We start from the raw sequence: 25,863 nt of genomic DNA, 5'->3' as shown, positions 1-25,863 counted from the left end.
GTTTTTGGGAGTTGCCTTGTCTTAAGTTTTCTGACACATAATAGTGCCCATTTTAGCAATGTAATTGGTAGTGCTACCAAACTGATGCATTCTGACATGATGACATTCGAGTCAGAGAGAGTCAGGGGCTGCGCATAACACGGTCGCGAAACAGGAGCCTGGATGTCGCGCCTACACTTAAAACCAGGTCTATAGCCAGAAGACAAACCTTATCCAACTCTAATAATGGCAACTACAAAAAGAGTTGCCTGGACTTGACAACATGACTCAGACGGGTTGACAACATGACGCTATATGACCAAAAGCAAGGGAGTGGGCACAGTCTATTAAAAATGATTTAACTGCCTTGACACTATAATAAACAGAGAACTCAGCTGGTCACATTTGGAGTCTGATTGTGTCCATTGAACTACAGCTTTAGTCAAGTGGACTGATACCATCTTAATTGCCAGTTGTGTTTTGGGTGGGCCAAATGTGTGAGTGCATTCCTGTGAAAGCAGCTTTCTCTACTTGTGAGGGCCCAGATGGCACCTATAGGTGAAATCTCCCCTCAATTATCACCCCAGTAGGGGAGCGTCACTCTTCCAGACCCCCTATGTATGAATCCCAAGGTTTCAATATTGCTTCAGACCACACTGTCAGCACACTCCAATTTACACATTCAAAACGATCCTGAGGAGCCACAGTCGCTCCACTGTTTCAGTTTGGAATGCAGTTTTGACAGGTGAAGTTAATGCAGACCGAGTTTATGGACCTTTGCAATTATGCCACAGATATTATGGTCAGGGCTCATAAAACATGGGTCAGTATAGCAAATACTTGTAGTCTGTGTTTTTTAAGAGTTCTGTAAAAATTGCTTAAGCTAGGGGTTTTCAAACGTTTTAGTCAGCTGAACCCCCTTGACATGAGATTTTAAATAAATATTTAAATAATTTAATACCACATATGCACGTTTAACAAAAAAAAAACATTTATTGTTGTTGTCACATAAAACGTATGTCCATTTTGCCTGAGTTATCAGTTTTTTTTATATTTGGTAGTGTTATGACATGGTCACATGGTAAAATATTAAAATATGTATTTTTATTAGAATTTATCTATGTAGTAATGACCGCTGCACCCAATGATTTTGTGCATCACAGCGCACCACCCTTGTTCACAGTGGTTCAGGGACTATTTTTTCTGGTGGAAGAAAGGCTTTTAGTCATTTTACTTCATGAAAGTTGCGTTTATATGATAGAATGTAAACAATGTGAAGATAGACGTCACCCATTGGTTTGTGAAGGGCTTTTTTGAAGCCAATAGTTGGCGAGGCCTGCCGTCACCATCTTGGCATTGCGTCACCACCGAGGGGCAACCTTTCGCTTGAGGCTGTCTCCAAAAGGGAGTCAATTCCCAGAGACCTCCATGTTAAAATGGGCAACTTTACAGTAGAAAATAATATATTTAGAGCCTTGTACAAAAATTTTTTTTGTTCATGTTTCATGTGTAAAAAACGCAGTATTTTTCACACAATTTATTAAAAAAATTGGATCAGAAAGAACGTGACCTTTAAGCTTCAAAAACGATCTTCAGAAACCTATGGGTGATGTCACGGACACTACGTCCATCTTTTTTACAGTCTATGGTCTGAAATAGACTGTAATTGGGTAAAGAATTGGATAATTCTGAAATTGGATAACTGAAATTGGGTAAAGAGGCAGGACATGGGTGGAGCTGGTTGCTGAAACCACGCCCGCCTAGCTCGGCAGTAGTGACAGCAGTGGCAGTTCACTTGTCACTCAAGTGGCCACGCCCTTAATTATGCAGAACTTTAAGGCTTAAAGGGATAGTTCGGCCAAAAGTGATATTAAACCCATGATTTACTCACCCCCAAGCTGTCCGAGTTGCATATGTCCATCGTTTTTCAGACAAACACATGTTCGGATATTTTATAAAATGTTTTAGATCTTTTAGTTGATTAAATGTAATGTTACGGGGTCCACCCATAGTCCACGACCTTCAAGTCCAAAAAAAGTGCGTCCATCCTTCACAAATTAAATCCAAACGGCTCCAGGATGATAAACAAAGGTCTTCTGAGGGTAATCCGAGCGGTGTTGTTGTAGAAATATCCATATTTAAAACTTTATTAACGAAAATAAATACCTTCCGGTAGCGCCGCCATCTTAGTCGCGTCCGCATTCAGGATGAGATCTTACGCAGCCTACGGAGGCTACTCTGCTGCTGCTCTGTGCCCCCGCCCTCCGAATTTGTCATACGTCACTAAGAAAAGTGCGTACACTACGCTAATACTCTCTCCTGAATGCAGACGCGACTAAGATGGCGGCGCTACCGGAAGGTATTTATTTTCGTTAATAAAGTTTTAAATATGGATATTTCTACAATCAACACCGCGCGGATTACCCTCAGAAGACCTTTGTTTATCATCCTGGAGCCGTTTGGATTTAATTTGTGAAGGATGGGCGCACTTTTTTTGGACTTGAAGGTCGTGGACCCCGTAACATTACATTTAATCAACTGAAAGATCTAAAACATTTTCTAAAATATCCGAAAATGTGTTTGTCTGAAAAACGATGGACATATGCAACTCGGACAACTTGGGGGTGAGTAAATCATGGGTTTAATATCACTTTTGGCCGAACTATCCCTTTAATAAAATTTAAACGGATGGGTTACAAAAAAATTCCTTCACAGTTGTCATGAAGGGAAAATTAGCTATACAGGCCAAAAACACTTTTTGTACCAGACTGTAAAAACATTTATTTCTGCTGTAAAGTTGGACATGGGGGGTCTATGGTGTTTGACTCCCTTTTGGAGCCTGCCTCTAGTGGCCAGTCAATGAATTGCAGTTTAAGTTACTTCTCTATTGGCTTCACGATAGTGATCGGAGGGTTGTGTGACTTTACGTCGTGCCTAACAACGCCCTTTAGCTCTAACTTATTACCAGCACACCCTCTCATATCTTATTGCTTAAGTAGGCACTATTTGCGTTTTAACAGTTAAATAAAGCTGGTCACGGGTCAGATGCTAAAACAACACAGACAACACGTGTAAGTAAACAATGCCACCATCAGACACAATTTATTCATAGTGCATAAACCTGGATAAAGAGTAAGTAGCTGGTAGGCAAGGCAAGTTTATTTATGTAGCACACGTAATACACATGCTAGCCTATAGGTAATAGGTAAGTGTTTTACGCAGAAATATAATTTTAAATTACAAAAAGTTTGTAAAAAGTCAGAACATTCGTGGCCTCTTTTTCATTGACTACAAATAAACATAAACATGGCAGGGCAATGTAAGGGACTAAAAATACAACAGTGTTTCCGGTAACAGGAGCTTAATGGTGACCTGCACTTTGGAGGCAGCTCCAGTTCCTCCAGACGACAGCTGAGCAGGACGCTGCTGAGAATGGTGGCAGCATGCAGGGGAAGGGCTGTTTATTTATAACAGGAAGGGCCTCTGAACTGCAACAAGCTGTCATTTGAAAAGAAACCCCTTTCTTGCCTGTAAGACACACTGTCCGCTTTCCTAAGGAACTTTGACCTCAAGAAAGTGAACACATATTACCTTGAAAAGTGACACCGCATGAAAACTGAGGCACATATATGGACATAATCAAACTGAATAACGTTTTTCAGAAGGGAATGTGTCAAAAAAAAACTAAACCTGAATGTCAACACAGTGATGGTAGATGAGATCCTGAAAGTTTAGGAGTTTAAGAAAGACAACGATAGAGAGCCACCTGTTTTACAACAAAGCACAAGTTGAAAATAATAATAATAATAGGAATAATAATATCTGCTATTGGCTGGATAAATAGATAGCCCCGCCCAAAATGCATAGCATTGGTTAAATGAATGTTGGGCTTACTAAGATGCTTAATAAATACGGAAAATAGTAAATAACAAAACAAATAGCAAAATAATTATTACATGCATGAACCTGCCATGTTGCTTAACTAATTCAAAGGAATATAGTGACAGATATTTGTTGATTCTCACCGAGCTCCGATTTCCCACAAAGCCAGTAGTGTTGAATTAAACTTCCTTCGCTCTCACCACTAATCTGGCACCACCTGATATCTTGGCTATAAACTCACTGTGATACGGTCTCCGTTCAAATCCAATTGAATAAATCTCCATTTATTACATGCTGCACGTAGATGTTTAAGGAATGCGTGATGCAACTTAATCATTCTGTGCATTTACTGAAATACGAATATTCAATGGACAATGAGACAAAATGATGGGAATAATATTCTGCAGCCTATTTTTGCCAAAGAAAAATGTGAAGGAAACAACCCATTCTTTTAAGATTGCCTGTGCCAGTGTGGGAAGAGAGGTTTTATGTCGGATAACTGCTTACAATATGCTCTCAAGGTCCAGGCTCCATTTAAGACAGCTATGTCATAATTAAAGTGGATTTGGCCGCGTGGCTTTGTGAGCGGGCTTGGAAAGGTCAGCTATGACAATGGTTCAGGCATGTCATAACATCATTTGAACTATAGAGAATGTTGTTTAGAAACCTAATAGGGTGACTGAGTGTATAAGCTCATTACAAGGCACCTATGGTGTATTAATAAACAGTGAGAGACTATTGGCTGCTACTTTCTTCTGATCCTACATGTTTTAAAATCAAATAATAAAAAATAGGGTTCCTGTAATTTAATTGTTAGAGCATTTTGGTAACAGAGCAACTGTAATGGATTTAATCCCCCTTTAAATAAAAGCATCTGGCAAATAAATAAATGTAATGTGATAAAAGTTATTAAGTTTGTGCTCCACAGAAAAAATCAAGTCAATAGTGACAAAGAATTTATTTTCGGGTGAACTATTCTTTTAAAAATCCATCCGGAAAAGTCACAAGCGTGATCAAATGTACCTTAAATGCAGTATAATGTTTCTGGTATGATTTGCAATAAGTTTTAAAAGAATCAAATAAATCAAATAGGAAGTTTATCATATGATCAAAGGGAATCACTGCAGGCTTCAAAGACCTGTACATGCACCACACTTGGAAAATAAATTATAAAGCCCTGATAAGGTGGAGTATAAATGAAATTCTCTATAGCAGGTAAGACACAGGGAACAGAAAACAAAACACTACAGCGCCATTGACCCTTCTGTCCTGACTGTGGCACTCAAGATGGCTACCAGTTAAGTGGTTTCTTATTTTTTCTCTCCAAATAAAAGTTAAAATTTTGTTTGTCATAGTACCTAGACAACTTTTAAGTTCTCATTACCGAAACATGAGTTTGTAAATGTATATATTTAATGTAATATCATGTTGCGGTAATGATAATTTTTGATCATGATAATCTAAAAATGTAAATAATTCTATAGGAAATATTTTTTTAAATCCTCTAAAAATAATAGTTATAGTAAGTTCAGACCTTATTCTTATATGTGCAAAAAATTGGCTTTAAGGGCTAGGCCATTATGTTCTTAGATTGGTGTAATTTCTAGACGGTTTCAGCAGTAACAACATGAACAAGCGGCTTTCGTGGAAAACACGTAACTTCTAAGCTCCACTAAGATTAAATAACATCAAAATCCGTTTAAAGTAGTTTATTTATATAACAAGCAAAAGAAACGTAGATTACCTAGAACCAGAACATTTGTTATTTTCGACGAGGTATTTTTTTTAAGAGTTGAGTTTCAGTAACTAGTCAGACCATTAAACAAACAGAAACCAGAAGCAAAGTTCCGACCAGACGTTTAATCGCGTCACCGCACGTGCGTCCGATGAAACGGTCTATAAAAAAAGTTTCATTAATCTTTTAAAAGTTATTTTAAACAATGCATTTCTCCATTGTGTCATCATGGCCCTAGGTTATACATTCTGACCAGTTAATAGTAAATTTCAGTGAAACCGTGTAAGTATACTTCAGGCACTGGATCTAAGATAACAGTAGCCAGAGGACAACATTCTTTCAGGTAGTAAATTCCACAGAAAAAAAACATATTGTCCTGTTCTTACACTCCTTACTGTCACAATGTTAATGTTTTACATAGAAACCATTCCGCTCAAAGTATCGGTTAAAATAAAAAGGAAGACTGAAGAACCCAGATGACCTTGTTTGCAAATAAAAAACTATGTTACTGCTCATGGTTAAATATTAAAAGAGTGACAAAATAAATGTACACATTTTTAAAATACTCTGAAAGATATTTATTTTTTATGAGTGAATTTTTTCAGGTGGGACCCATGACTGCATCTTTAGTCAAAGCCTCTTTTGTGAGACTTCATCCAAGCTTTCCTCACTTCCTGGCGTCTTTGCTCAGTATGTACTAAACTCAACTAAATGTTCTGCACTGCAGTTGAGGTTAGTTGTGGCCACGCGCCAGTAAACAAATAGGAAAGACCAGTTTTACTGACATTTCTGTGCTAAAGGTGTTCATTGCTCAGCAGTTTAAGACCACCAGAGACCTGTCATTCACAAACAGCTCACTGTTGTAGCTGCTCTAAATCACCGAGTCCATAAAACAGGATATTGTGTAGAACTTTTTATTCATGTGTCATATAATATCTGCCATGAATTATACTTACTGGAAATGTTTACTTTAATCCTTTCAATGTGGCCTAAATGTCTTTAATACTGTACTTTTTAGATAGACCTCTTAACAGATGACGGATAATCTAGAACGTAATGCTGTCAAGAGACTGTACATAGTTTCAAAGGCCTGGATTCACAGACAGGTTGTAAGGTTAAGTTTGAGTTAGAGTTGAGCAGGGGCGAAAGTACCTTTTCAGAAAAAACTTTTTAAAAGATAATGTTTTAAACAGAGATAAATCTTCACAAGTCTGGTGTATCAATACCAGGTGGAATTTTTAACAAATGTAAAAGGACATATAATTTCACTTTGATCATAAGTAGCGCATTGTTACTTTTGACCCTGTAAGCTGGGACCAAAGTAACACACAGACAGGTGGGTCAAAAGTAACACAACAAAACAAGATAGATTTTGGGGTTACACTTGTTTTTATTAAATTTACATGACTATGACTATGAACTTGTTAATATGTAACTGCAAACATATTTTGTAGTTTATCTTTGCAAAAAATAATTAAACTACATTTTCATTTTAAATTTCAGTTTTATCAAATGTTTTAAAAGCAACCCGACAGTACAAACCTTAATTGTTTAAAATAAAAAAAAAGTATCAAAACTATGAAAAATGTAATTAATTAAAATTAAATCAAATTAGACACTATAACATAATGCAACAGTATTAGCAGCGGGACAAAAGAAACAAGTGTTAACAGGAGCTTTTAACATTTAAAATCGATTTACTTTTATTTTGGAAAAACTCTGAGAAGGCAAACTTCAGGATGTGTTAGAGCACTAAATAACCTCTAGATTGGTCAGTACTGTAACATAAAATGAGTAACACAACATTTTATAAGAAAAAATGACCGCTATAGGAATTTACTTATCATGGTCGAAAAACCGCTTTCTAGACCGCAAAAAACCCGAAACGATGACAAAATGATGACAAAATAATGCAATACAGTATTTGTCAGCTCCGTCAGGGATTGCGTGCTTAAGATGCGGTCATAGTTTGGAATGCAAATGTAGTCAGGGCTCTGAGAATATCACTTTGTTACTTTCGTCCCGCGTTAATTTCGCCCCGGTTCTCCCGTAAATAATTACATTTAAGTAGCTTTTATAAACGCATCTTAGAAATAAAAATGCCTATTGTGCATCTTGAAACAAAACAATGGCACTGATATATTTATATGATATATAAATGGCACAAGGTATGTCAGTGCAAATTGTTTATAGTAAAGACATTGCAGCTAGGGCTGCACGACTAAACGATCGGGACTACAATTACAGGTGAAACAATTACATAGCGCCAAAGCCTTATTTACAGCTCTCCATTTTTGCGCGTTTCGCAAGTGTTTGGGTACCAAATACAGTGGTGAATCAGAAATTTTAAAATTGATAAGTTGATGTGTCCTTTAGTCATTTGTTTTGGATTTTTTTACTAACAACATATATTTACATTATATTTAGTTTTGGATGTTTAGAATTTACCATGCAGCTGCTTCACAGAAAGTTATCAGAAATCTATTAATTGACAATAATAATCGCAATTACAAATCAAGGTAAATAATCAACAGTTATTTTTATCATAATCCTGCAGCCCTAATTTCAGCAGCCAATTATTTAGTTAAGAGGAAATCAGGTGCCTACTTCATCTTGAAATGTACATGCTCCAATTGGCTCATTTTAACTACATTCATGATTTTAAATCCTTGGGTTTAGCTTTGTCATCCATTGATAAAGGATCAAGAATCTGGCCGGTCAAAATCTACAGGATTATCTTTACTGGGTCAGAAAGGAAAAACTCTTGAAGCCCCACGAATGTTTCCATCAAGTGTAAGACAAAACTAAAGGAGTTTCTATCTACCTATAAAGAAGCATCCTTGCTTTTTTCAACACAGCATATCCTGAGATGATAATGAACAAGAAACTTGAATCTATGTGTTTACATATTGCCTATAAAATATAAATCTGGACTATAATTATCTGGGCACTATGCAATTTAGACAGCAAAAGAAGAAATTACAAAAGGAAAGGATTAAATTTCATTCGTTAATTATGATGTCAGACTGCCTTTAACTGAGCTTAGCAACTGTGATTTATTGGCAAGAGTATTTTAAAACATTGTAATGGATGGTATTTAAAAGTGCGGTAAGTGCAATTTATTTATGGAAGCCAAGGACGTACAAGACATTAATCAACAAAATTCAGTAAGGGTCCTGAAATATCACTCAAATTAACATTTCAAGAGCTCAAATGCAAAACCTGCTAAGTGTACGTATGATGACAAAATTTTCAAAAACCCCAAAGCTCAACATTTATCACATGACAAGACAGAGCAGACATTCCCATTTACAAAGATACCTTGATTGTAAAAATCCGTTGAGGATTAAGAAAGTTATGATATTTGTAATATTAGAAATCAGAGGGAAAAATTATATATGGATGTCAATGGTAGGTGTGTGACTGAAAATGCTGCTAATTTGCATGTTTTTGCTTGTAATATTTGCATGGAATTGTGACAGATTGTAGAATTTTGTAAGTTCATTCAAATGAAGTCATGAACATTTACTGTTTTAGTTGGAATAGGCCATTTAGTTGGTATTAGTTTGTCATATTCAGACTCATACCCATGGTTTTTAGAACGATGCCTGCAGTTCTGATGTTCTGACAGGATGTTCACTAATCTACCATCACAAACGTGACTACCAAATTTCCACGATTTATTTAAATACCTTCTCCTCCATAGGTTTCGATGAAATTTTGTCAGTACCAAGATAAAAGATATATATTTTGTCAACCATACTTTTCAGTTGTTCCCCGAGTCTACCGAAAGCACAGCGACCGGTTGAAAGTGACACAAATTTTCATACAGTTGCTGTAAAATAAAAACACCTCAGGACTGAAAGTTTAAAATATCAAACCCTTCCGATAGTTTTTCTCCTTCATGTATTTATTGTAGTATTTAGTAAAAAAAAATACTACAACCATGCGCCGAGAAGTGGATATTGCATGACACGCATTTTAAAGTAACACTTATGTTACTTCGACAGATTTTTCGACTGAGAAATTTGATGCGCGTGCCCACAATGTCAGCATTGCGACCTACTAAGTGTGTCTGACATTAGCATTTTTATCAGACAAACCGGTATTTCTGAATTAACTGAGGCTGGGATTAAACAAATTAAAGGAAAGTATCAGATGAATGTATAATATGTGCCAAGAGCATTTTTGGTTAATATCATTTTCTCATTTTTGACGCAGGTGGCGTTTAGTGCCGTTTGCGTCTGAGCTCCTCGAATTAGTCATTTCCTGCCTGTCAATTCATATCTCTGTGATCTTACAGTAAACAGCAGGCCACATGGACACCATGTCTTTATTGTAATTGGTGGCCGGTGAAAAATAATAAAACAAACACAAACAGACTCTAAACTTAAAAAATTACAAGCAAACCCATCTATCGACCCCTCGTGTCCCTGTGATGTCATTTATTTTTATTGTCCGACTAAAGACCGCTTTACCGCAAATGTATCCAAACAATTGTCTATTATAAAGCACTGCACCATGTGTTTCCCATTTCATAATCTATTTAACAGCAGCTAACAGCTGTGTTACGGATGCCGGGTAAAATTATGACTTGCAAAAAACATACTTTAAGCCTCTATCTTTGAACCCTAGACTCATAAAAAGTGTGGCACCTTAACAAATCTATCTTCTCCGAGTTTCACAGTAAAGACAAATCCTAAGCAGTATAAAGCAAAGACAATAGACTGTGTGTGTTGGAGGGAGTTTTGATGGTCAGTGGAAAGCTGGGAAAAGCTGTTGTGCTGTAGATAAACTCTCACCCAGTCCCGCTGTCCAAATAAAACTAACTGATACTGTTTGGGATGTTTATACATTGTATGATTCATGTGTCGGTTAAACTTTAAGCATTGTAGAATCCAACTTTATCTCTTGACCTGCCTTCCAGAGACATTAACCTTAGTTCTGCTTTAACTTCAGGTAAACTTAGTACAGTTTATCCGGTGTTGTTCCAGAGGATACAAAGCCTTGTGCTAATCTAAGTGTGGCTATATTAGCTGCTATTTTAAATACTGTGTAACGCAACACTTACATGAGAATGTGTAGACAAACTGAATGCACATACATTGCAAAGATCTAATACGAAACAACAGGTATTAAAAATTACAGCTGTAAATTATGCCAATCTTTGGGACCCCTCACAGTACCCCTTGACCTACAAAAAGGTTTGTGAAAGCACATTCGCTGCTAAAATTTTACTAATATAAAATTGGCAGTAATGAATGAATGGTTGTTTATTTGGTTTATGCCATTTGCTTTATGGCTGACTGAGAAGTTCCCTTGGAGAGCAAATTTGCTGACTGAGATTCTTAAAAGAAAGAGGCTTTTGTGGCATCCTAAGTTACAAGAAATGTCTTTAATAAAAAACTACATCAGCACTTTAAATCACTAAGATGCATGTTTAGGTGATAGCAGTAGTGACAGTCAAGTGTATCCTCAGGATAACAGCTCCATTGTCAGCGAGGGCTGACTAAGGAAGGAATTCCCCTAGACTGTACCACGCCTGTTTGATCTCATGCAATGAAAAGGCTGATAAAACTCCCAGACTAAAATTACACATAACTTTTGCCTTCCTGCCATGTCATCCAACACAAACAATCACTTAATAATAAAGCTGGAAACAATAACCAAGTACAAAACCAGTCGTTTCTGTTAAATAAACAGACAGCTGGTAAAAGATTTACAAGGTTATTAGCAACATATTTATTGGATGTTGAGCTGGCGGGCTGAACTGGATCTCTAAAGGTAACAGGAAATAGGAAATAGGTCAAGCACACAATACAGAACTAATGAGACTAGCTACTGTTGAATCTACTGACCTCTGACCTTCTCCACATTAGTGTGTACCAGACTTAAATTCTCTGAAACATATCATTTTTTAAGGCAACAACCACAACTCCGACTTAACATCTGCATGCCGGGAGAATTCTCACAATAAAGGAAAGCGAAGGGCCTCACCTGCCCATTCATTACAAACAGATGTCAAACATCATTTCCCACAGGCTAAGGCCTTGTCCACACTAATACTTTACTTTAAACATTTAATTTCTCTCTATTTTGGCATTCCGTCCATACGTAGACAGCATTTTTGTCAATTAAAATGAAGCTCCCGAAAGTGGATCAATTTGAAAACGATGATGCTTTTTTAGTCATCTGACACAGCTATGTGAACTATTCAGCCCAAAGCAAGATGCCGGACGAAATGGTCTGCGCAGCATGCATGATGTCAAAGACACCCCTGTTTGATCTGGGGTCATTTGGGATGGGGTGATACGCGGCTGTACTTGCCTAGTTCAGGCCACCAGCACCTTTCTCTCTGTGTGTCGCCCACAAGCCCTGAAATGTGAAGCCAAAACGTCTTGATCACCCCCCCAATGACTGGTCCTAGTATAGGTCATAAACCCTGCCTCCCCATGTTATCCAATGGGACTTGAGACCAACTTAACAATGTAATTACACTTCAATTATCTTTTTTCCGAAGCTGGTTTCCGTCATTAACTGTAGTTTTTAATAACGCTGATGTAAATTCAAGTGTTTGTTTTAAAAATAAGTTAGTTTTTAGTTAGTTATTTAATGGTATAAAAGCAGTGCTGTCACGTCATGATTGACAGCTGTGATATGCGCATTCTGCGAGAGAGAGGGCGGTGCCTAGATTTCGCGGCTTTACTTCCTGCTCACTACTGCGCAGGACTGGTCCCGAAATCGCTATTGCGCGGACTCAAGACCCAAGATGTCACCGCCATATCGGGACACTGTCGGCTTTTCACCAATGGAAGAGAGCTAACTGGCGTTGTCCATCTTTTTTTACAGTCTATGGTCGCCCACCTCTTTCAATGAGGTGTTTCTAAATCAGGTTGTCATAAACAAATGAATACTTCACTGCTTCGTTCCCATTGGTAGTCGCTCCCAAAAATCGTTCATCATTTGCATAAAGTTTAACTTTTCTTAGCTTTCTCTCGTGTTGCTGGACACGACCATACGGTTGTCACTCGTGTCACCGGAAGTCTGCAAGCCAGGGCCGGCGCCACGAGGGGGCGTGAGGGGGCGTCGCCCCCTCACTGGCACTATCCCGCCCCCTCAGATCACCATTAATGTTGAATGGGATTTTAATGATAAAATGCGCTATTTAAAAATCACGTTTGCCTCGTGTATTGTCTTCCTAAAGTGAATTTTAAAGTCTAATTATTTAACAAAACAAAAAAACAAGTGTGCATGTATTCTACCGTGACACACGCCCACTCATGTGTAGCCTATAGGCTTGTTCAAATTCATCAAGCGAAGACGTCAAAATGCCCCGAGAGCGAGACGAAACGACACATAGTATGATTTCTCGAATCGTTCTCGCGGTACTTTGACGTCATGTGGTTGTTGGTTCTTGCAGCCGCGCCTAAAGTTGAACAAGTTTGTGTTGACGGCTTGAGGCACGCCGACAAGCCCGCGTTCTGAGTCTCAGAGGGAAATCAAGATGTCGAAGTGGGAAATTATATAAAAATTTAAAGACAGGAGTGTGAGAGTGACCTGGGCCTGCCCTGTAGCAATGGATATATGGAAAATAGCATTGGAAGTTCTACAAACCGGACTCCGGATTGCCGTGGCGTGGATGAATTATCGGAGCATTTCAGGTGCAAAGATCCAAATGTTCGGCTGTCATTAAGTCAATTCGGGCACCATGAAGTTCAGCCAGACTGTACATAGTTTTGAAAAGTTCAGATGTTCATGTTCTTCAGCATCCTTGCAAGTCAACGTACAACCAACAGCCTATTATTGTTCTGCATTTAACGTTAAGGTAAGCCTGTACGATCTCTCTCTCACACACACCTGTTTATCAGGAGTAAATAGATAAAAAACAGACATTGTTAAATTTATTATTAACGAATTTGAATTAGCCTATCCTACAGCATATCTCTATATGTAAACGAGTTATTGTAGTTCTCTAGCTGCTTAATCGCTAGCTAATGGTGCATTACTTGTGGCAGTTAAAATAACTACGTTATATGATCAAATTGAACCAAAATGTTGATAAAATCTTGCGTTTGGACCGTTTTTGGGCTGAAAACCATCAACTCTATTTGCCAACACTGCCCCCCACCATTACGTAAAATTTATTTCTACCTCTGGGTCTGGACTTCTAATGAGTAGTGTTGTGCTAATATGTAACGTTAGGTATGCGTTTTTGTTGTTGTTGTTGTATTGTTCAGAGCTCTGTACGTTGCTCACTATAGCTGTAGTTTTTGTGGTTGTATTACAGAGATGTTTGTGTTTATAACACTTTAAAACTTAATGTACCAAACCTATGTATTTTCTAGCTGGGGGAATTATATGCATTCATGTGATCGCCCCCTCATCATCGCCCCCCCCCGCATTTTAGACGCCCCCTCATCAGCGCTCGGCTGGCGCCGGCACTGCTGCAAGCTTCCATTGAAATTAATGAGATTTTGTCGCTCTGCTTGTCGCTGGCTGTCTGAATGTGCAAGTCTTACATGACAAAATGCACAGTCGAATGCACAGCCTTCCAAAGTATAGTTTACTTGACTCGTACGTGTAGTAGAGGCTGACATTTTGTCGGGAATCCTGTGGGTCCCGCGGGTCCCGCGGGATTCCTGTGGGATCGGGAACAAAATCACTATTAATCACGGGATTGGGACGGGACAGGAAAAAATGTCAGCGGGAGTGGACGGGACCGGGATCGTAATAAAACTATGATACCCAACTTTATACACAAATATGCAGTTTCTATAAATAAACTTAGTTAATATATTGTGTGCGTGCATGCCTGTGTGTGTGTTTGCATGTGTAAGAAAGGTTGCATGAATGTTCACGGATGCGTCTCCCTGGTGCATAAGCACTCCAACGCAGCCTGAGCGCTTATGAGAAAAGGGAACAGCAGCAAAGAGTATAGCGGCTCTGATCAAACGGAGAGATAAGTGTGTGACAAGAGTTGTGTTGCGAAGAGATTTCCTGCTGGATAGTTTCTGTGCTTTATTGCGTGCATCAGTGCCGAATAGTACGTTTTTTTCTAGTTGTCTTTAAATTAGCAGCAAGATTACCGCGTCTTTTATGTTATATTGTCAGTTATCATTCATAATGTAAATGAAGCTGTTAGATAGCGCGAATCTTCTCATTAATAGTCATGGTACCCAGTTTATATTTGTGTTAGTTTATCTTGTTCATATTTATTCAGTATTATTTCCTTATATTGGAGATTGTATAGTTCTAAAACTTATACAGTTATTTAACAATTCTAACAAATATAGTTATTTACTGTATGTGTTATCTGATACATGTGCTAGTCACATTTTAGAACATATGACACCATTTCGCGGTATCTTGTATATTTTTGCATATTTTGAACTTAATTACAGCTGTTAATGCTTGTTATTTAAACAAATCTATATTAATGTTCTTTCATAAGGCTTTTATTCTTGTTTATTATTTGTTGTTGCAGAACCACACAAACACAGATACTTAAGTGCATATTAATGGAAGGTTTTATGCCCATACTGCAACTGTGAATTAAACACACATAATCCAATTATTCGTCTGGTTCTTGTGTTCTGGACTCCAGACTTTGGGTTTATTAAACTATTGTAGACATGGAGTAAACTATGTATTGTTTTTCTTTTATTTGCTGTATTCCATTTTCTGGATAAAATCTAGAAACCAGCTCAGCAACTGGTCCAAAACAGGATGTAGAGCAGATTAAATCAAATTCTTTGTATGAACTAAACACTAGTTGAAGAAAAAAATATATGGGAGCGATACAGGAGCGGGAGTCAGTTTAAACAGGAGCGGGATGGGAGTGGGAGTCAATTTACCAGGAGCGGGATGGGATGGGATTATTTTTTAAACTTTTGTCTGGGAGTGGGACGGGACAAGATTTATTTCTATGGGAGTGGGACGGGACAGGAGTGAAAATCCACTCCCGTGTCATCCTCTAACGTGTAGACGTTCAACGAATGTGCATTGCAACAAAATGTAACATCTTCTGGGCTACATACTACATTCTCCTGTAGGTGCACATACATGTACTTGGGTACGATTGCGCATGAAAAAATTAAAAGGATTATATTTAATTTTGTCTTGACTTTAGGGCCCTTATTCTGGCATAGAGCCCTGCACGGGTCAAAAACTCCAGCCCTAACCCGGCCCTGGTCCGTAGTGTTCAAGCTCTACCCGACCCCAGCCCGACAATGCCTGCAATTTTTTCAGCCCGAACCCGACCTGACCCGAGACTAATATCAATCACTTTTAAGCTCTCTCGGACGTGCACTCTCAGATGCGCACTGTCTCTGCTGCACACGCAACCACACACACACAATGAGGAGAGACGCTAAAATAAGCCAGACCCGAGCCCGTTCTGTAAAAAACGGCCCGAGCCATGCCCAAATGGGCTTGCAGGGCTCTATTCTGGCACTACCATGTTCCCTTCTTTCCCTTTCTTGCCAAATAAAATGAATAACTATTAAATCAAATTAGAAAAAATATGTAACGCCCGCACACTGACTTAACATTGACCAATCAGGTCTTCATCAGGCCCCAATTATTTTTAATTATGAAACCTCTTATTCTGTCAAAGATCTCAAAGACCGTGCCCATTCTTCTGTTCCTAGCCTCCACACTGCAGGTTTCCATCACAAAAGAACAAAGTACAGCAAAACTTGTACCTACAGGCAGGTCTTGTACCCGTGCCAAAGAATTTGACTCGCCGAATCTCGCCTCTGTGCCAGGTCTCAACAGTGGCGTGCCCCTGACATCACCTTTTGTCCTCATGTCAAGAACACAATAGAGCTCTGCAGTAATGCCAGGGCCTTGAGGTATACAGCTCCCGTCTAGTGCCTCTACAGCAGCAGGACATCCAGTTAGTCATAAATCACCACTGCAAGGGCTGTTTCATTATCTGCTTTGAGGTATAATTGCTTTTGCTGGCTCTAAGTTGTAGGCGATTATGAAGTCAGGGGTAATTAAGTTCTGGTTTGAAATGATGCCGCTGCAAGCTCCGGGTAACTGTCATGGGAAAGCAATACTTATTGCTTAAACTTCTATATTGCATTTTTTTCTTTCAGTATCATTTGGAAACATAAAATTCATATGAGTACAGAATTTGTTTAATAAATCTGAATCTAAATTAAAAACATAACTTATTGACTAATGCATGGGCAATACGTTGTGCCATGATCCAATAGGTACACAGTATACAAACAAAGACAACTACTGTAGGGTTGGGATACTTTCCCTTCTCAGCATTTATTTTTTCCAGCATTCAAAATAACTGCATCCGTATTTCCAGTGACAGATTTCCATGTTTTAAAACAAGGGGGTCCAATGATAGACTTTTCAATAAACACAAACAACTACGGTAAGCACGCAGTTGCCTGTCCCAATTGACTTCAATTGGATAAACAAATACTATGGAAGTCAATGGGTACAGTCTACTGTGTGTGCTTACAATCTTTTATCAAAATATCTCCTATTGTGTTCAACAGAATAAAGAAAAATACAGGTTTAGAACTACATGAGAAAGAGTAAATGATAACAAAATTTTCATTTTTGGTTGAACTATCCCTTTAAATGGGAAATTGTAGTTTAGGCCATAGAATGACCATGAGATGTGGGTAGAGACCAAATTACACACTCCAAATTTAGTCACCACAAAAAATTCGTTTTCAACCCAAAACCAGCTCCCAGCATGCTAAGATGCACCCTACTGTTATTTCTCAAAGTTAGCTCGTGCCCATAAGACAAGTATTTATCAACCAGTTTCAAAGGTTTTGTTTAACACCGTCTACTTATATAACCACAGTATACTACAGTAAACTAAGCTATGACTAATAAAATGGCAATATAAAGTAGTTAAATCAATTAACTGTGGTGATTATCATCTGGCAACGCACTTAACCGCACACATGATTCACATTTTCTCTTTATCATACAACAGATCAGGTTTCTTTCCTACTGCTCATGCCAGCATTCATCACATATGTGACTCGGTCAAGAAACGCTGAGCTCAATCATACAGGAGCTCGTGCACAGGAACGTCACCGAGTGAAATAAGAGTTCAGTTAAGATCAGCTACTTCCTTGCCATGAGATAAAGCCAACGTTTTAAGGCCAGCGGAATCCACAACAACCGTAACGTGCTTGAAATCACACTGATGTGTAATAACAGGATTCAAAATAAATTTGTGTTTTTTCCACTGGAGGGCTTTGGCATAAAACATGGCTCGGAAAAGTCAGTGGCAAAATTCCTACATGGAAAACCCTGCAGCCAAGCATTGAAACTTCTGGTCATGGAAATCTAAATGAGAGATCTTAAGTTTTAAAGAAGTTTGCTGTGTGGGATGTGGTTTTGGCTCTTTTAAGAGCAGGTGGCAATTTTTTCATTTCCAGTTTGAACATGTTAGCACTTATATTTTGCTACCAGGAATGCTGCTACTTTATCATCTCATACTGTACTCACCCCAGCATATTTATTTCCCTGGGAGGATGATGAATCAGCAAGTTAAAAACAAATAATGTTTTTTTCCATAAAGACATCCTCTGCTAGAACAGAGCAGATTTCCTCTCTTATCATAAACTGAGGGAAACTGGGGACACTGAAGTTCTTCATGCTGGATTTCATCCAAACGTCAATCTGCCAATCTGGCAACATGTACACTACACACAGTTTATGCAGTATTTGCTCAGGTGAGCTCCAGGTAAAATCCTATCTTTCTAAAACCACGTCCTCACCCATAACCCAGTTGAATTGCCTAACGTCTTGACTCACTCATCTAAATAACAAAGAAAGAGGCTGCCTGCCAACGGCGAAGTGCCAGAACAGCCAAACTCCTGCAGTGGAGCCGTTGACATGCTAATGTACATCGGTCTCCTGGGTGGCTCAAAGAGTTTTATCCGGTTGAACTCAGCAGGCAGAGCGGTCTTGAGAAGAAGCCTGATATGCTGAATAGAGGTCTAATCGCTCCAAGGGCCAACCACAGCAAGGCAAACTGTGACAAAACCTGGCAACCGCTTCAAAAGAAAGCATATTGCCAGCGCACTGGACTGAATATCACCATATCATGGGTACACTAGGTCAACAGCTCTTGTTAACAGTCACTCTCTTGTTTTGGTTAAACACACCAAAGCAAGTTTTGTTATGTCTGGTGTTCAGCAAACATAAAAGGCCACAATGATAGAAATCACCTGCACTTTGTTTTTGTCAATAGATAAAAGTAAAATTTATAAAATTAATGAGAGAAAAGGAAACATGGTTCATCTTGGTATTTTATTTCTCTTTAAATATAACCTTAGGGCACTTATATTCTGCACGATCTTAGGCTATGTAATAACAGCCTGGGAGATTTTGCTTTCTATGGGGGTTGAAGGAGACTTGGAAAAGTAAGTGGCAGGCTGAGGCATGTCTTAAGATTAATGGAAGAGTCTCTGCAGAGAGCTCCATTCACATGCTGCTTTCACAAGACAGCCATTACACCATCTTACCATAAATATCCCGCACGTGCTGACACAAGTCAGTTTATAACAAAACGTATTGAGTGATATGGAAAGGATGATGTGTAAGGATGATGTGCTGGTAGTATAAAAGAAACGAATGTCTTTCCAACTGACTGATGATAGTACTTACTATAGTCATGCCGTAGGTGTACTTTCACCACTAAAACAAAACTCCATAAATAGTAATCCTGCATAGAAAACACAAGTTTGGATAAATACTTACTGATATTTTTAGTACAACAAGTTATGCACATGAATCATGCGCTAGGCCGAGGGCTTTTAGGGGCTGTTGACACCGTTTTCAACTAAAAATGGAAAACTTATTTGTTTTATCTGTTTATTTACATGGCAACAGGAATTTGGGGTAGGGCTGAGTGATATTGACTGAAATTCGCATCTTAGTAATTTTAGGATGAATGGTGTTATATAATAAATATCTCAGTATTTTCTACAAATTGGAATAAATGTTTAAGTGTAAGGGATCCCCACATGCAAGATATCAAAATCAAAGTTTATTATGAAAATAAAAGAAAAAACATGGTTTCCTCCCCCGTTTAAAAATAAACAGCTGTACAACATGCTATCTGATTGAAAAACTAATACCAGACCTCAGTGTAAATTTTTTGGCAGAACTTCTGTTGCAAAAAAGGCTCATCTCAGAAAATACAGGAAACTATAAACTTTTCCTTTAAAGGCGGGGTGCATGATTTTTTAAAAACAATTGTAGACAATCAGCAGTAAGGGGCGTGTCTACTAACCAACATCGTTGCGTGAGTTGCGTATGTGTGGGGCAGGTCTATCAAAAGAAGGTCCAGATTCTTTTGGGGTAGGGGCTTGTTTGTTTAGGTGATTTCACATGTCAACATTGGCTTTCAAAGATCATGCATCCTGCCCTTAAGGCCAAAAAATTTCCATTTATGGTCCAATTTTCTTTATCAGAAGAGTGTGCTCATATTGTACGCACTAACTGTACATGCACCGCCAAATGTTGAAATTTTGTGTGTATTGTATGTGTAGATCACGCATGTGCCTACAGGAGAATAAAGCCCAGGAGATGCATTGCATTTTGTCACAATGCGCATACGTTGAATGTCTGTGTACATGAGTCAAATAAACTACACTTTGCACTATAGTCAGGGCCGGCGCCACGGGCGGCACTATTCCGCCCCCTTAGATCCCATTAATGTAGGACGGTCTGTGAGGCACGGTCGAATTTGATTCGTTGCGTGACTAAGTGTGGGTTCACACCAGACGTGAGTTCAATGATTTGCGCGAGTAGATTACATACAAAGTCAAAGTCAATGCAAATGGGTGGCGCGTTTGCCACGAAAACACGCGCTATTCACGCTTCTTCGCCAAGTTGAAAATATTGAAATTGAGCAAAAAATTTGCATTACACAAAGTTAAATCCAGCGAGTAATCTAGAGCGAGTAACGCGATGCCCCGTGTTTGGTGTGTACGTAGCATAAGTGTGTTCCCCCACCCTAATAACATTACGTACAATTTCTTGCACAACGGAAAGCAAACACAAAGGCTACAAACATTCCATAATTTGAAGGTTGTATATTGATTACCAATTTAACCATGGATATTCAAAAATGGATTAAAAAGAAAGAAACAACAGCAACTATCTACGTCTGGGTTGATGCGTTTTTGTTGTTGTTGTTGTATACAGTAAGATTGTTCAGAGCTCTGTACGTTGCTCATTATAGATGCAGTTTTTGTGGTTGTATTACCGAGATGTTTGTTTATAACGTCTTAAAACTTAAGGAACCTACCAAAGCTAAATGTATTTTCTAGCTGGAATAATATGCATTCATGTGATCATCCCCTCTCGGTATTTCAGACGCCCCCATATCATCGCTCGGCTGGCGCCAGCACTGACTAATAGTCCAAGCTAAAGTCCATTTCTGAAGACCCAACGTCCTGAAGAGAACACCAGGCTCCAACCCTAATCAAACTGATAATCTAAACTTCTTAGTTAAGGTGCATTTAATAAGAGTTTAAGCTAAACTCTGTAGGGCAGTACATTTTTAGGAGTAAGACTATTGAAGGGCCATTGCTTCTAGGGAATAAATAAGACATTTAGGATGGTCCCATACAAGAAATCAAAAGTTTTTAAGAGACAGACACCTAAACCCTTTCAGAGAGCTGAAACACTCTTCTAACTATAGGACAACCAAGCAAACACATAACTGGTTATGCAGGCATACTGACAAACCAACTTTGATAACATTGCATAAAACCGCACTATGACTACAGATGAACTTTTGGCTCATGTCTGCGCATGCAAGGGTTACAATACCAGCTGAGGTGCAGCTGTGTTTGGAGTCCAACCCCTCCTACTCTATCACAAACAGCTGGCAAATGAAAGATGAAAAATCCCACAGTGATGAACCACCACAGGTCACCTGCAAACGACGCGGAACGGTGGGACGGACTGATGTGCACAATCACAGAGCAAGGAAGGAACCATGAAAGAATCCTTTGGAAAATCCTGATAAAGATTTTCAACCAACGAAGCAAACTACAAAGAAATGTGCAGCACAAAAACAAAAAGCAAGCAAAACAAAACCATAAAGATGGTTTGGTTACTCAATTCATTATGGATTAAATGTTGGTTTTCTAACTGCTTTAAACCTAATCCAAACTTCAATCACACATCATTGCAGAACAAATAAGAACAACAGTATAGCTGCTCTCCATGTGTGTCAATAAGTCCCCATGTGGCTGTTTCTCTAAACAAGTCACACAATCTACGAGAATTAAACAACATTGAAAGACTGAAATAATACCCCAAAATCATCAAAGATCTGAAATTAAAATGCATACATATTTCCAAATCATATAGTGTGAGATATCATTAAAAAGATTGCATTAACAGTACCTAATCCGCTAGCACTCGCTGAATAAAACAAACAAGACAAATAAAAGCACACATTGAGACTATTAATAATCTCCTGTCCTCAAAATCTCATTGAACACGTTCCCAGTTATCCAATCGCTGTGTGCTAGATTCCCGGTGCTTACTTGGAAGATCACGTGGGTGTTAAAATGACCAGGATGTTTGGACTATATCTAGATGTCACATAAGATACAGTAAATGTGGGCATACTACAGATGCCAAGACAGTGAAAGACACAACAGAAATATGTCTGTGACTACGGACTGGTGCAGGAAGCCGAATATATCTAAAGGAATCGAGACCTGCATAAAAACCTAATAGTACTCTGCAGATGATGTCATGGTTTACTTGCAATGGCCTATTCGAAGAGGGATCCTAAAATAAAAAAGAACGTTGGATAGTATACCACCCAGAGACAAGCAATCTATTAAAAGGGTTTGTATAGTCAAAACAAAGCTGAAAATAAGCTGCAATACCTTTTAAGGTAACAAGTTTAAGGTTAATAAATATGCACAATTTATTCAATCGTTTTTAGAATAATTGCATTTTTTTATATTTGGAACACGATCTTATCCAAAGCAATGTAGAGAGTATTCAAGCTACACATTTTATCAGTAGGTTCTCTGGGAATCTGACCCATGACCTTTGTGCTGCTCTAACAATTAAGCTACATGAATTATAGGATACTTGAGTTGACCCATAGAGATTGACAAATAGAGTTAAGGTAATGTAAACTAAAATATGTATGGTGCCTATCTGCCTGGTTTGGCAAAACCAAAACTTAATTTGTTATTATCAACTAAAGTCAAATCTGACTACATTTGTATTCATCTTTAATTAAGATAAAATGATACAAAAGTGGAGATAAAGACATACTCGCGACCCACGTTTCAGCAGACCTTCAACGACCTCACAAGTAGCCAGTTTAACCCAAAAATTACATGCGTCAATAGACAGCAAAGAAACTTCTGTCAATTACCAGGCCATGGATAGTTAACAGCAGGGAGGGAGCACTTGATTGTGTCAGTAAACTAAAAGGTAATAAAGTGCTTTTATTGGGGTTTTGTCAGTGCTGATTGTTACTCACGACCCTGAAATTCCAATAGGCCACGCAGGACGCCAGTGGCAACGGGACCCTAACTGTTCAGCTGAATCAAACCAAGTCTTTGTCAAATCTTGGTCGGGCTTATAATGGAAAAAACACATGCCACTGCCTCCATTTAATTCAATTACGGTGCAATTGACACAGCGGTCCCTGAAAAAAAAAAACAAAGACCATCTCGAATTACGAAAGGCTAAGAGCGTAGCCCCCGTTACAGATCAGTAAGGTAACAGCGGCTCATTTTCACTGCTGTTTGAAGACAGCTACACAAGAAAGGGATTATATGTGGTATGCAGAAGGAACGCATAGCTGGGCAAACGGATTTAAAGAGTTTGATGCTATTCAAGACAAGACTTTCCGTTAACATGTGACCCAGGGGTACAGGATCATCGGTGGTCAGGTGATAAATGTCAAAGGCATCTCTGGTTTCGGCTAACTAGTTTCTAGACTACTAAAAAGGATATAAATGAGCACATAAACAAGCATAGGGGAAAATGATCATAGCCTATCAAGTGGCTGCATAAAAAAAACACTTCATGCTTGACAAGATCAAGAACTGAATCATTCAACTCTATGCGAAATGGAGCAGCACAGTTTGGAAATGTTTTAAGTTTACTTTGTGGCATAAGAATGTCAAACTTTTCCCACAGAACAATGCCAGTCAATATCTTAGTTACGCAATGGAGCCCAAAGCAGAATGGAAGTGATACAGTAATGCAGATTGTATTCAATCACAAGAAAGAAATATGAGATGTAGTAGAAAGCCTATTTGTTTTTTACACCATAGATTTCTTAATCCAGATGAATTGTTTCCTTTTTCACTAACCACATAAAAATGCCTCTACTCGAGTGTTTATTTATAATGGATGAGTGCGCATGACTCTTCACAGAGCATGCTGATATTTTGGATAGTATAGGCTTAACACAAATACATATAGCCTACGTATAGTCCACACTATCTGTTAAAAAATGTATACCATAAAAGTTGTCATTTCATGGGCTCCAAATGTTTTCATGTGCTAGTCTAAAATACAGCAGCAGACATTCAAGACGCCACTGAGAGCAACTATGAATAGCGCGTGCCTATGGATAAAATTAGACTTATAAAAGAACACACATGCAAAACTTCACATTAAAAATCCTTAAGAAACTGATAGTATTCATTTTCCTTACATGCACCATATGAAGAATGAGTAGAAAAAAATGAATGATTTATGTACGTGCAGAAAACTTGTTAAAGTTACTTTGTATTCTTTCATTGATACAATTACCTGCAGAGAACTTCCCCTATTGATAAGAGAGAGTAGGCTACAGGCAATGCACTATGTGTTATCTTAAATAAAAGCGGATAAATGACTTCACTTACTTTAAATAGATGCGACGCAAGTGCCAAAGAGATGATAAACACATAGAGTTTAAGGGCACTTATCCGAGTCCCCATTTTCTGCCAACCCAGCACGATTAAAGCACGCAGCTGGGGAAAAAATCAAAGTCCGTCACTTGAAGCCACCGAGTAGTTTATAAGTTTATAAGTCTTTCGCCTACAGCAAGACCACAGTCGTTTCTCCGTCCCACACTTCGTGGGACTTCATTTATCAAAAAAAAGAAAGAAATCCGTCCGCTATTGGCATGAAAGCAGAGGCAACTGATGGTTGAGTTGTAAATATCCGTTTGTCCGCTTGGTCCCACTTTGAGATGGGCTGCTGAAAGTTAAGCATGCGCTACCTTAGCGGATCACGAACCATAACCATTGGTCGAGTGACGTGTTTTTAAAATGTGGTTCAGCAGCCTACCAAGACAGCATTTTGGCTATCGTTCTGCCAGAAATAGGATGCCTAAAAATGTGATCTAGATAGGGATCTTATTGGTTTTAGACACAGCTTATGACTGACTATAAAAGACGGACTGGAATTCCTGTGTAAACGGACTGGAACTCGTGAATGCTACAGATGGCAAATATCTCTGCTTTTAACACGATGAAAATAAAACTTTGATATTCATACACAAAAATAAGACTTTTTGTTTAATTAATTATGCATTAAACCACGTAAATATCTTTAAATATGTACAATAAAATATTTAAATATTAATAACATAATATTTAATAACATTCGCATGACTTGAGGGATGGGCTGCTGTGCATGTATCTCAGTTTCAGAAGTCAGGCACAACAAACAGTGGTCCCACATCCATATTTGACAGTAACCAAATATGTAAATGCAGACTTTTAAGCAATGAAAAGTATATGAGAATATTTAATGTAAAATGTAAACTCTCAAAAATAAAGGTACAAAAGCTGTTACTGGGACGGTACTTATATTTACCATTATCCACATACATACCTTTGAGGTACCAATACTTCTGAGGTATCAAAAAAGTTAATAAATCTTGAATAAATCATATAAAAGTACATAAATTATTCTGGTCATACTTTTAAGGTCCAATTCTTATATGAACTAACTATTGACTACGTTTGCCTCAATATAATCCTAATTACTGCTTATTAATACTTAGTAAAGTAGTTGTTAAGTTGTTAAGTATTGGTAGGAATTGGGTAGGATTAAGGATGTAAAATAAGGTTTTGCAGAATCAGGCATTAATATGTGCTTTTCAATAATTAATAAGCCAATTTAAGCCAATATCTCATAAATATTAATGCTAGTAACTAACCAGTTAATAGTGAGAATTGGAAACTACACTTGAGTGTTCCTAATAGTTTTATTAACTCACC

General features: G+C 38.2%; 1 protein-coding gene across 19 annotated transcripts in view; it reads right to left on the bottom strand.

The window, feature by feature from the left end:
- hspg2 (heparan sulfate proteoglycan 2) overlaps positions 1-24,953 on the bottom strand; it is a 122,391-nt gene extending 97,438 nt beyond the window's left edge. For 12 of the 19 annotated variants that reach the window (XM_073812936.1, XM_073812941.1, XM_073812938.1 and 9 more), the window contains exon 1: positions 24,499-24,953. In XM_073812936.1, coding sequence (XP_073669037.1) covers positions 24,499-24,573 — 75 coding nt within the window. In that variant the 5' untranslated portion in view covers positions 24,574-24,953. The remainder of the gene's footprint in view (positions 1-24,498) is intronic. The other 7 variants (XM_073812940.1, XM_073812947.1, XM_073812951.1 and 4 more) reach the window with 2 other exon arrangements.
- Between the last annotated feature and the right edge of the window lie 910 nt (positions 24,954-25,863).

The sequence above is a fragment of the Paramisgurnus dabryanus genome, chromosome 21 (genome assembly GCF_030506205.2).
Source record: "Paramisgurnus dabryanus chromosome 21, PD_genome_1.1, whole genome shotgun sequence".
NCBI classification, from domain to species: Eukaryota; Metazoa; Chordata; class Actinopteri; order Cypriniformes; family Cobitidae; genus Paramisgurnus; species Paramisgurnus dabryanus.
The sequence above is the reverse complement of the archived record's forward strand: the minus strand, read 5'-3'. Positions and strand labels throughout refer to the sequence as shown.